At 49.8% G+C, this 11889-nt stretch overlaps 2 protein-coding genes across 2 annotated transcripts; both read left to right on the top strand.

The window, feature by feature from the left end:
- The first annotated feature begins 9542 nt into the window (after positions 1-9542).
- Positions 9543-10370, top strand: LOC120850865 (mRNA decay activator protein ZFP36L3-like). The gene has a single exon (XM_040223533.1). It carries the CDS (start codon positions 9543-9545, stop codon positions 10368-10370), a length of 828 nt encoding a protein of 275 aa, XP_040079467.1.
- On the top strand, positions 10370-11380 carry LOC120850864 (mRNA decay activator protein ZFP36L3-like). The gene has a single exon (XM_040223532.1). It carries the CDS (start codon positions 10370-10372, stop codon positions 11378-11380), a length of 1011 nt encoding a protein of 336 aa, XP_040079466.1.
- Positions 11381-11889: the final 509 nt, after the last annotated feature.

Raw genomic sequence — 11889 nt, 5'->3', positions numbered from 1 at the left:
GTCCACTTTGTTGACGTGTACTTGTTGCCCTGCAGCTCACGTAATTGGTAATTGTTCTTAAAGTGGCTTACTGCACCATCACTAACCTAGGTCACATGAGCATAGAGTGGAATCTTGTCCTCAAGCCACTCGTTCACCTTGCTAACAGCGTAGCAAGCGTGGGCGGAGTCGTGGCATATGTCGTCACTTATATGACGGCGCAGCTGCAGGTTCCTTTTCTTGTCGTGACCACGCAGGTGAATATGAAGACTTGACTCTTTCTAGAGTGGTAAGACTGGATTTCCTTGGGCAGAACAACCGTCCAGTTCTCCACGAAATCGATGTGAAGCACAATGCTAGATTTCCGCAGATAATTCTTTTCATCGCCTATCGCCTTCCTCTGGAGGCGCCTGATGTAATCATGGGATGTCCAGTTCCTGACACATTCTTGAAGGTGTCAGGAACTGGCACCTTCAAGAACTTCCTTCCTTCAGGAACTTCCTTCTTTATTAGATCGCATCTCTTCCACACTGCGTAAAGCACTTCCTCATCTAAAATTCCAAGGTTAGGCGCCTCAAAACACCCAACCGGGGGACATGCCCTGCACTCTCGGAGTGAACGCTTGGCAGAAGGTGGACTGCACAGAGAAAGGTCACGGAGGTCTTCGGCGCTCCTTATGACGCCTGTAATGTTTTCCAGGGCGCACACAGCGAGCTTCGTGTTTTCGCAATAAACGCACACACAAACGTCATGCGAGGGCATGTGCACAACCCATTTTGGCTTCAAAAAATAGAATTTTGTAAGGCCGATGGCTGTGTCTGGTTCGGCTGTCTTATACATCCGATAAGACTCGCGAATTGACCGCGTCATCACACGTCTCGCAATGTACTTTCTCGTTCCGTCCACCATGAAGCCAACGACGGCCTTTCTGTTGGGACTCTGCTGTGTACAATTTAGCTCATCTTTGATATAATAGTCCATCGCTACCTGCAGTTCCGCCTCGCTTACTCTCCTTCTTGTGTAAGGGTCAGGAATTTCCCACACTGCCAGTTTTTCTTTGTAATGTCTTGATTTGCGGAGCAAATAGCGGGTCGCTGAAGGAATAACATCTGGAATTTTTTTCGTTGAGAGCGACTCCGGGAGTAGCGTTAAAAGTCGACAGCGCTCATGGTACGAGTCCGAAGCGTCAAACGCAGACCGAAGGTTGCCCAACCACGCTGAGCAGGTGCTGCAGCTTTGTGCTGATGTTGTTGGCTTGTCTCCCACGCCATACGCTGTGGTGATCTCTGATCTTAGCTTCTTGCTCAGAGCGCGTTCAATTTCTTCCTGCTTTCGCTTTGCGTAAGACCTCCTATAGTGTCTTTTCACGGCGGAACGTGGTTTCAAAGGTGAAACTCCTGAAGAGTGCGCGTACCTGTTCAGCTCTTCGACGGCTGCGTGTTCCTGGACGAAGGTTTTATCTGGCCCCGTTGATTCCGTCGATTCCGCAGTCATTTCTTTGAAACGGCTGAAACAGTTCACGCACCCAAAATCTGTTTCTCGGACAGGAACACTTCCTCCACGGAGACGCTTCTTCAACGAAACAATGTCCAGATCCATCACACTTCGAAAGTTCCTGTGGTAAACAATTTTTTTCTTGTGCCTCTTGAGGTAATCAGCGCAACACTCGCGCTTCGAACTGTAACGTTCAGCCATCGAAACAGAGAACACGCACGTGAGCCGTCGCAGGAGCTGCTCACGATGAAACCGCTTGATGCTTAGCCTGTGGGCACCCTTGCGAAAATAGAGAAGGTCCCAACTCTATCTCACAGCTCTCAAGGTCCCAGTTATCTCCTCTTTCGGTGCGTGCTGTTTCTTCGCGGCTTCCGTTTCATGGCCAAAGGCCACCTGCAGGGGCGGACGAATTGGGGTGCCCTTTTTAGCTGGCAATCCAGGGCCATCTCGCGTATTGACTTGGGCCGCAGACTCCTGGCGCGATAAACAGACAATCTCAGTCAATCGGAAATTTTTTTTGCAATATCTTTATTTATTTATTTATTATTATTATTGTTATTATTTTTTTTAGGGCGGATTTATTGGCGCTCACAGGAGGCGCAAGCTCTGCCTGGCCCTACCTCCTATATTCTGTTACCACCAAGGTTGATGGTTCATCTGTTTGCAAAGTCGCTCCGGTTGCTTCCTTTACGTTGTGTACACGGAGACGCTACGCGCCAGCTGTTGAAACAGGCACCGCGAAGCGTGTGAAAGGGTGGCGCTTCTTGATTGCTCCGACCCAGGGCATTTTTTGGTCGGTTGGTCAAAAATGTATTAGGAATCCTCCCTTCAAAACTACCGTCCACCTCTGTGCTGGAAGGGTTGTCTTTTCCTGACCACCCCGTAGCATATTCACGCTTTTTATTAATAATGAAATTGTGAAGAACGGGTATGCGGACGCCCCATTTATGGCAACCGCGTTGGCGTCAATTTGGCGATATTCCTTTCTTTATAAGTTGAAAGCCACGCAAATATTGCATTATGTTTTTGCAGACTCTGTTAGTACATATTACAAACGTTAATTTCAGAGAGTCTAAAAAAAATTGAAGATGGCCTTTTTTAAATGATTTTCAAAGTAATGCATTTTTGATTAAATGCCCCTGTTTGAGCAATTCTTGTAAAAATATCCTGCTAACCAGGACCACAATATTTCATGAAAAGATTACCTATACACAGGTAAACACACTGGCAAAGTTTTATAACCTTAGGCTTTATAGATACGAAGAAAAAAAATCTTTAATCCAGAGCATTATTGCGCAATGTGCCGTGTTTCCGATTTTGTTTCTGAAATTATGAACCCTAATACTGGCTGATTAATACTTTTTGTCAATCCTTTTTATGCCTAATTTGTCAGTAAATGTTTCTAGACCCGTAGTCAGAACAGTATTTTTTAGGAAGCCGCCCGAAATGCCAACATCGCGCGATACGCAAAACGCGCACGTGGCTGAAGGAGTGCTGACAAATGTTTTTCGGAAAGACAAATTTCTTTTTGGCCAAAACAAGGATCGATTTTGTTGTTCTGGGCATGAAGCCACCAAAATATTTTTTTTTCATCAAAATTAAAAATGGTCACCGGACATGGTTGTTTGATCTTATCTGAAAACGCCCAGAGTAGCTGACGCCAAGTATAACTACTTTTGAGACTCCGTTTTACCAAAAGCTCTGCCAAGACAAACTTGTTACCTTATAGGTAGCGCAAAAGAACCTTGAGCGCCTAACCTGGAGAGGGGCATTCTTTTTTTTTTTTCATAGTTCAATTTTTTCTTAAACCAATACCTCCTGCCTCCTTGAAATCTAACATCATGTGACACACGGAAGAACAGTAGACCCCTTAATGTTGGCGAGCCTTCAATTTTCGCGGCCTTTAAGTTTGCGAAATTCAGTGGCTGCGATTATGTCCTCTGTGACTAATTCAAGAAGAAATAGGGGCCACGAAAATAAGGAGGTTTTACTGTACATCGGAGAAAAGAGGAAGTCATTTTTGTTTGTATGCAAGAGTAAAATCAACAACAACAATCATGGTATTGGCACTTTGTGAGCCTATCTCTGTCTATTGAATGATATCAATTTTCTTTTAGTTCGTTAAACATTGTTGCCCGTACATTGTGGGATGTCGTCTTCAACACGAGCAGTGGTTTTTCTCTGAAGCAGGCAGCATGAACGCGTGCCGCAGCACAACATAGTTCATTTGCAGGTGGTACCGCAGTTTGAAGGAGGATTCCCACAACATGGGGAAATCACAATTTAATAATCTAGGTCGGGCGTGGACACGATTTGCTCTCTGGACGCCACATGAAGCTGTTGCAGTACATCTCCTTCTGGACCGCCTTGTAACAATTGTTTCTTCATACTTACCACCTAATGTTCTTTGAAACCTTCAAGAGCTGCAGGGACTTATAGGACAGCTCCCGCAGCCCTTTTTTTAAATTTTGGGTGATTTTAACGCTCATCATCCTATGTAGGGTAGTACCCGTCAAGACTCCTGTGGTAGTGTGATTGAACGTCTTTTTTAGTCTTCGGGGCTGTGCCTTCTTAACGGGAGAGAGCCAACCTTTTTTAGTGCCACACAACTGATTCACATCCATTGATCTTTCTATTGCTTCACTTTCAATACTTCCTTGCTTTTCCTGGAAGGTTCTTCATAACCCTTTTGGAAGTGATCATTATCCAGTTGTTTTAGAGAGCGCCGTTCCATTGCCTAATCTTGTAAAGAGGGTCCCTAGGCGGACCCTCTTTCACCCGTTCTGAACTGTTCTGGGGATATTTCAAGTTTCGATTCTGTACCCCCTTAGTGTCCTTGTTGAGGTTTTGTTAAAAATAAATAAGGAAAGGAGAATGGTAATAATTGGCTTTTACTAGTTTGTAGCATTATCACGGACACTAATTGTTCCTTTATGACCGCAAGCCCAAGCCCGAGCTCACGCCTCTTTTGCCGTTCTTTTTCTTCAGTTCTGATTTTCTGCTCTATGATTAACCCTAAACCTAAAAGTCCATCCCCTCTGCTTTGTCGCCGGCAGTGTCCACGCTGACCATGAATCCCGACCACTACTCATCTCCCGTCAGGGCAATCCATCACCTGGCCACTCTTCCGGCCCTCTTTTCGATGCCTCCTGCTGCCAAGGAGCAGCCTGATCGTTGAACCACCAAACCTACAACATTGTCGCCTCTTCGTCAAAAACTGACAACAGACAGGCCGGTCCACTTGTGGGGATGACGTGTCCAGAGCTGATCTGCATGTTGTTCGTGGTATCCTATTGGGGTGCCTACTGTTGTCATCTGTATACCATCAAGTGAGCAGGCTACTTCAGGAATCCACCATAGGCCGAAGATGCGCGCCCACACAGTCTCTCCCGCATCAAAAGGGTGGTTGCCCCTCTCGAGCGGGGATGAGTCCAAATGCATATAGGCAAAAATCAATCTGGGATCAGATGCAGTAGCCCAATAACAGCTCAGAGGTGTGCTTCCTATCATTTGCTGAGGTCCTGCAGCAGTGGAACTTCAACAAGAGTGGGGAAGTGCTTGCAAGCCTGGTTTCAAGGCTGCGAAAGCTGAACCTCGTGAATGCTTCCCTTGACTCTACATAATGCATGCTCGGCGAACCCGTTGAACTCCGGGTGACACAAAGCGGTGGTGGGGTGCTGTACGTGACCGCTGTAAAAACTGTTTGAAAACAGTACTATTAAACTAGGGTCCGTTGCCAAACACCAGTGTCCTTAGCTGTCCAAATCGACCAAAGATGTTGCACTGGGTATTCACTGGGGTCTCGGCCGATGCTTCTACCTGTTTTGTGTCCGAGTGGACCACGATCAGTATTTCGCAACTGGATCTCTCCAGCGGTACGGTATAATATATCCGAAGTCGTGTTCAGTGTTGCTTGGTATCCGACCTGCTTAACCAAACCTGCACCAGAGGCATTTAACAGAACTGGGCACACGTCTTGCACCTTCTTAAACGGTCTTAACTGTCTTGATCAACACCGGGGAACCAAAAGATGGTGTTTGCCAAGCTCTTCGTAACTGACAGGCCTCAATAAGTGTCATGAAGCATAGCCTTCTGTATACTGATAATACCTGCTCAATTGCCGGTTGCCAATTATCACCACAAGAGTGCGCCGCTTCCTCATACAAGATACAATGTACTAACGTGGTTCGGGACCGCTCGATACAAAGGGAATAGCTGCAAGATCATTATCACCATAATCATCAGACAGAAAATGTGAACGACGTGCCCTGTCTGGTGCTTCGACACCCAACTAAACAGCTAGTGTTTGCTCTCCTTCTAATATTTGCCATCTCTCCTCCTCACCTTTGCATTGATATAGATAAAAATGAAGCGTACGTTTCTGCTCCGAAAGGTCGTTTTGCTTCTCCAAAATGAACTTTTGGCTGCTCCAATAGCTGCTCCAAAATGACTGCGACCACTCACATCACTCCATTTGTCATTCGTGACATTTTGGTGGAGCACATGACCCGGAGGAGAAGCTGGGAATTTGAATATGCCCCTAGGTCGATCCTTGGTATTCGAAACTACGCCCGAATCCTACGCTGCTGCGCTACCCAAATTGGTCACGTGATGACCCGCGAGTAACCTGGACCTACTTTCGAGCATTTTGGATTTACACGCCGATGATAACTGTGTCAACGAAGTGGCTGAAAAAACAAAAAAAGCTTTCATTGTTGCCATTCTACAGGAGACTTGAGGTCGATTCTGTACAATAGGAAGATGTGGCCGAAATTCGTAAGGGTCCTGTGCACTCTGAGAGAGTTGGCAGGTATGCAGATCACTTGAGCGACCTGATGACGGAAGATCCGTCTTGGACTCCCCAGTAAGGGCGGCATAAAGGGCAGTAGCCACCATGTGGCTTCACTTACATATAATGTCTAGGTTTTGGTTTTGATGAACGCATCAAGAAAGTCAATCCGATATAATGCGCAAAGTGTGGACGATAAGTTTGTCGTCCTGTGCGTATAACTTTTTGGTCTCTGAACTAGCACGAATGACCAGATATTGACGCTTCCACGCGAGCAGTACCCTCACGTAAAGGTTCTTCTGACACATGCTTATTATATTTGGCCAAGCCGGTGCTCGGCATCTCGACATGCAAAACTCGGGATTTAACTTGCACACGAGTCAACACGTTGTGACAACCAGCACATACGAACACCGAGCTTGCTCGTTTGCCGGTCAGCAAGTTAAAATATGTCATCTTGTAAACCCTGAGATAGGGAACGATAAAAAAACGGACGAACACAACAAAATCTCAAACGCAGCTCGTTCCCCATCTCAGAGTTTACAAGATGTCCATTAATTACCAGCTCGCCTGCACTTTCTCACTGCTTAAAATTTGTGTTTTGTACGTCCATTGACACACTTAGCTTTTCGCAATTTGTTTTTCTACTGTTGCTGATGCCTTAGTTCGTAATGTAAAACTCAGAGGCGCCATCGAAAAGCTGAAAGCTAGCACACATGTTATGTCTTCTGTGCTTACCTGCAGCGCTTGAAATGAAGTCCGCGCTCGCTTGCATTCTTGTAGTTCAACTTGACGTTTTGTACACAAAGTTATTGTGTAGTAATATAGCCAGAACACCCCATACAAATTGGACTCCAGAAAGCGACAGTCAAGCACAACCGTGAGAAATGTCGCATCGTTCACCGGCCGAACATGCGGGCGTGAACGCCTATGTTGCGCACCGAACAAAACAAACAAGAAAATTACTCCGAGCGCATTTGCTCGTTGCTAATAACCATGTTATGTGTTTGCTTTCTCACTAACCGAGTTTGCTGAATTAAGTTGAGAGCCTCCGTTCAGACACGAAAACTGTGCGTCGGTAAAGGCTCGTGTAAAAGGAAGAGGAAGTTTGTTATTTTCTGAAAAAATATTCTCTGCCAGCGTTGGGCACAACTGCAAATATACAGTGAGTGCGATCCTTGCTCTTCTGCTCATGAAGTAACAAGAGATGTTTGGCAAGCAAAACACTTTCTGGGTTTGAAATTGCCGAATTTCAATTGTGGTTCACCAATACTGAACAGAATTTGTAAAATTGAGCTAAAAAGTGAAAGCCGTTTACAACTCCCTGTAACGCCTAATTAGAGCCCAGGTCTTAAGGAGGAAGAGGGAAGGGTTCTGGAGAGGTGGGTCAAGTGACCTGGGAGGGGGAGGGTCAGGCGACCTTGGGGGGTCACGTGACGTCGGGGGCGGGCACGTGACCTGGGGGGTCACGTGACGATGCCGATGCCGATGATGTCATCAGTGACGATGACGATGCGGATACCAATGACGTCATCAGTGATGATGACAATGACGATGCGGATGCCGGTGACATCATCAGTGACGTCACTGACGACGTCATCACTGACGATGACGTCATCGGGGGTCACGTCACCTCGGGGGTCACGTGAAACCCTAGGTCACGTGACCCCAAGGGGGGCTCGCGCGGTGCCTTATGGGACATTTCCCATAATGTACTGCGCGGTTACGCCGACGGCCATGGCGACGCCGCTCAAGCCAGAAACGGGCCCTAAGAGCTGCGCTCTAAAATACAATCGTGAGGCGCGGTGACTAAAGCCACGTCTCAATCTGTTTGCTTATGCATGCAGAATACCTGAAATGCCAGGAACCAGCAAAAGGTGCCCTAATCTCTTTCTCTTATCGCTCGGGAACTTTTACGGCCGTGGTTCTCAGCCATTGACGTTTCGCGGACCCCTTGTGGATCGGCGGAGATGTTGGAGGACCTCCTTCGTTGTGAGGGGAAGGGAACGTGTAGGTTAATTATGGTAGTGGTTTAATATATGGATATAAGTAAGGGCTAGTTTGAAGTAGACTTCTCTTTTTGAAATATCCATGAGAAAACTCACCCAAAAATTGAAACGTTTCTTCACAATCTGAGAAAAGACAACTTTTATTTCAGGGCTTGGCTGATGAGGCTGCGCTTCGCGGACCCCTAAAATGACTTCGCGGACCCTAAAGGCTCCGCTGACCCCCATTTGAGAATCACTGATTTACAGTATTGTAGATATCTGGGAAGTCGTATAACCGAGAACGCAAGCAGTGTATTTGGTCACGACGTGGTGGCACGAAGAAAATGTGCTTAGTCGAAACCGAGACTGACTGGCCAACTAATTCTGAGAGTGCATTGTGTGGCATTTCAATCTGATCGGATGCCTCAAATTTTGGAAAAAAAGTCTATTGTTGAGTGTTGGAACATTTGAAGAAAGAGTGTGCATCTATGAGCATTGTACATATTGTTAAAAAATCAACAGAGTTAACCAGCATAAATGAATGAACACTTTTAAGTTGGCCAGCAAAAACTGCTACCACCAGAAACTGCTTGGATCAACCTGGTGTGCTAAAAGAGTTGTGCATGGGTGGTGTTAGCAGATTATAGGCTTCAATGGCCTAGGCAATGAACTGCAAAACGTCCTAGTGGACATGGAGCATTAAAAGGCTTGACCAGCTTAGATTAGGCAATGCATATACCAGTCAGTTTCATGGATGAAGCATGACCTTGTGCCTGCCATAAATACGAGGATGGATACGACCTGCTAGTTCGAGTGAAGTGAGATGTTTCTACCTTGCTACTGGTGTCCAAACTTTGAGAAGTAAAGGCAAGCAACCTATACTTGCTAGAGCAAGGAAAAGAATCTGTTTCGATGCTTCAAGTGAGCAATTCAAAAAGAGACTGGACAAGAGCCTGCCACCAAGATGCATGCGAAATGATTCAGAGAGAAGTGGGTTTCAAAGCTCGCATGTCAAGTTGGTTTGAATTAAAAAAATAAGTATTTCGCACCTAAAATGTGGCCTCCATTAGTCTTTTAGTGATTGCAGCTGCAATAGTTTCAAATGTTTATATTTGATTTTTTTTGTTAGCAGACGTTTGGTTATTAGAAATCATATTGCTGTTTTCCATTTTTGTTTTTCATGCACACTACTCAACGGGTTACGAAGAGGATTAAGGTCTTGACTGTCCCGCAGCTCCGGTGCCGCCGCAGCTGTGGTGCCCCCCGCAGCTGCGGTGCCCCCCGCAGCTGTGATGCCCCCCGCAGCTGTGATGCCCTCCGTAGCTGTGGTACCCCCCGCAACTGTGGTGCCCCCCGCAGCTGTGATGCCCCCCGCAGCTGTGATGCCCTCCGTAGCTGTGGTGCCCCCCGCAACTGTGGTGCCCCCCGCAGCTGTGATGCCCCCCGCAGCTGTGATGCCCTCCGTAGCTGTGGTGCACCCCGCAGCTGCGGTGCACCCCGCACCTGTGGTGCCCCCCGCAGCTGTGATGCCCCCCGCAGCTGTGATGCCCTCCGTAGCTGTGGTGCCCCCCGCAACTGTGGTGCCCCCCGCAGCTGTGATGCCCCCCGCAGCTGTGATGCCCTCCGTAGCTGTGGTGCCCCCCGCAACTGTGGTGCCCCCCGCAGCTGTGATGCCCTCCGCAGCTGTGATGCCCTCCGTAGCTGTGGTGCACCCCGCAGCTGCGGTGCACCCCGCAGCTGTGGTGCCCCCCGCAGATGTGATGCCCCCCGCAGCTGTGATGCCCTCCGTAGCTATGGTGCCCCCCGCAACTGTGGTGCCCCCCGCAACTGTGGTGCCCCCCGCAGCTGTGATGCCCCCCGCAGCTGTGATGCCCCCCGCAGCTGCGGTGCACTCCGCAGCTGTGGTGCCCCCCGCAGCCTTGATGCCCCCCGCAGCTGTGATGCCCTCCGTAGCTGTGGTGCCCCCCGCAACTGTGGTGCCCCCCGCAGCTGTGATGCTCCCCACAGCTGTGATGCCCTCCGCAGCTGTGATGCCCTCCGTAGCTGTGGTGCACCCCGCAGCTGCGGTGCACCCCGCAGCTGTGGTGCCCCCCGCAACTGTGGTGCCCCCGCAGCTGTGATGCCCTCCGTAGCTGTGGTGCACCCCGCAGCTGCGGTGCACCCCGCAGCTGTGGTGCCCCCCGCAGCTGTGATGCCCCCCGCAGCTGTGATGCCCTCCGTAGCTGTGGTGCACCCCGCAGCTGCGGTGCACCCCGCAGCTGTGGTGCCCCCCGCAACTGTGGTGCCCCCCGCAGCTGTGATGCCCCCCGCAGCTGTGATGCCCCCCGCAACTGTGGTGCCCCCCGCAGCTGTGATGCCCCCCGCAGCTGTGATGCCCTCCGTAGCTGTGGTGCCCCCCGCAACTGTGGTGCCCCCCGCAGCTGTGATGCCCTCCGCAGCTGTGATGCCCTCCGTAGCTGTGGTGCACCCCGCAGCTGCGGTGCACCCCGCAGCTGTGGTGCCCCCCGCAGCTGTGATGCCCCCCGCAGCTGTGATGCCCTCCGTAGCTGTGGTGCCCCCCGCAACTGTGGTGCCCCCCGCAACTGTGGTGCCCCCCGCAGCTGTGATGCCCCCCGCAGCTGTGATGCCCCCCGCAGCTGCGGTGCACTCCGCAGCTGTGGTGCCCCCCGCGGCCTTGATGCCCCCCGCAGCTGTGATGCCCTCCGTAGCTGTGGTGCCCCCCGCAACTGTGGTGCCCCCCGCAGCTGTGATGCCCCCTGCAGCTGTGATGCCCCCCGCAGCTGCGGTGCACCCCGCAGCTGTGGTGCCCCCCGCAGCTGTGATGCCCCCCGCAGCTGTGATGCCCTCCGTAGCTGTGGTGCCCCCCGCAACTGTGGTGCCCCCCGCAGCTGTGGTGCCCCCCGCAGCTGTGATGCCCCCCGCAGCTGTGATGCCCCCCGCAGCTGCAGTGCCCCACGAAGCTGTGCGCCCCGCAGCCGCGGCCTCCTTTGCATCGGCCAGGGACGAGCGTGCCAGCTCCTCAGCTGGGTCCCAAAAGGTGCCTGCCCGTGGCGAAGGGCACTTTGGTGTGCTGGAGGGCACAATGGGCGCCGAGCAAGACGTCCGTCTTGGATACCTGAGGCGCGGCTAGGAGAGGAAGGTGGAGGAGCACGCTTTCCGCCTCACATTCCTGAAGAAGGAAATGGAAAGTGAAGGAACCCAAACTCCGAATGGAGGAGTGAAGGAACGAAAATAAGCTTCTGATCGTTCAGATTGCTGAGGAGAAAAAAATGGGAAGAAACGAACTTTTTTTATAACTTTTATTTGTTTCATACTTGCTTAAACTTCAAAATTTCACAAAGCATTTATTAGAGTTACGTAATTAAGCGTGGCATAGGCCGCTGAAAAAAAGTGGTATCTATGCTTTGTTTGCCCGTTACTACAACCAGAATGAAACCCTTCGTCATGAGATGAGATGTTTTGAAGGTGCCTTCACTCTTGATTGCGTGCATTGCCTGATAGCAGCCTTCAGGCACATGACAACACATACACTGGACAAGTTAAGTGAAGTGACTATAGTCGGTGGCAAGCTAAGAAAAAACCGGAAATGCCTCTCAGAGGAAAATGTAATCCTACGCCGAGAAACGCCAGCCAATCGTT

Source organism: Ixodes scapularis, unplaced genomic scaffold (assembly GCF_016920785.2).
Source record: "Ixodes scapularis isolate PalLabHiFi unplaced genomic scaffold, ASM1692078v2 PGA_scaffold1__304_contigs__length_218370807, whole genome shotgun sequence".
Classification (NCBI taxonomy): Eukaryota; Metazoa; Arthropoda; class Arachnida; order Ixodida; family Ixodidae; genus Ixodes; species Ixodes scapularis.
This window is presented reverse-complemented; position numbering and strand designations above follow the sequence as displayed.

Bases quoted from the DNA above. Each gene is read 5' to 3' on its own strand.
- LOC120850864 (XM_040223532.1), top strand. From the start codon at position 10,370: ATGCCCTCCGTAGCTGTGGTGCACCCCGCAGCTGCGGTGCACCCCGCA.
- LOC120850865 (XM_040223533.1), top strand. From the start codon at position 9,543: ATGCCCCCCGCAGCTGTGATGCCCTCCGTAGCTGTGGTACCCCCCGCA.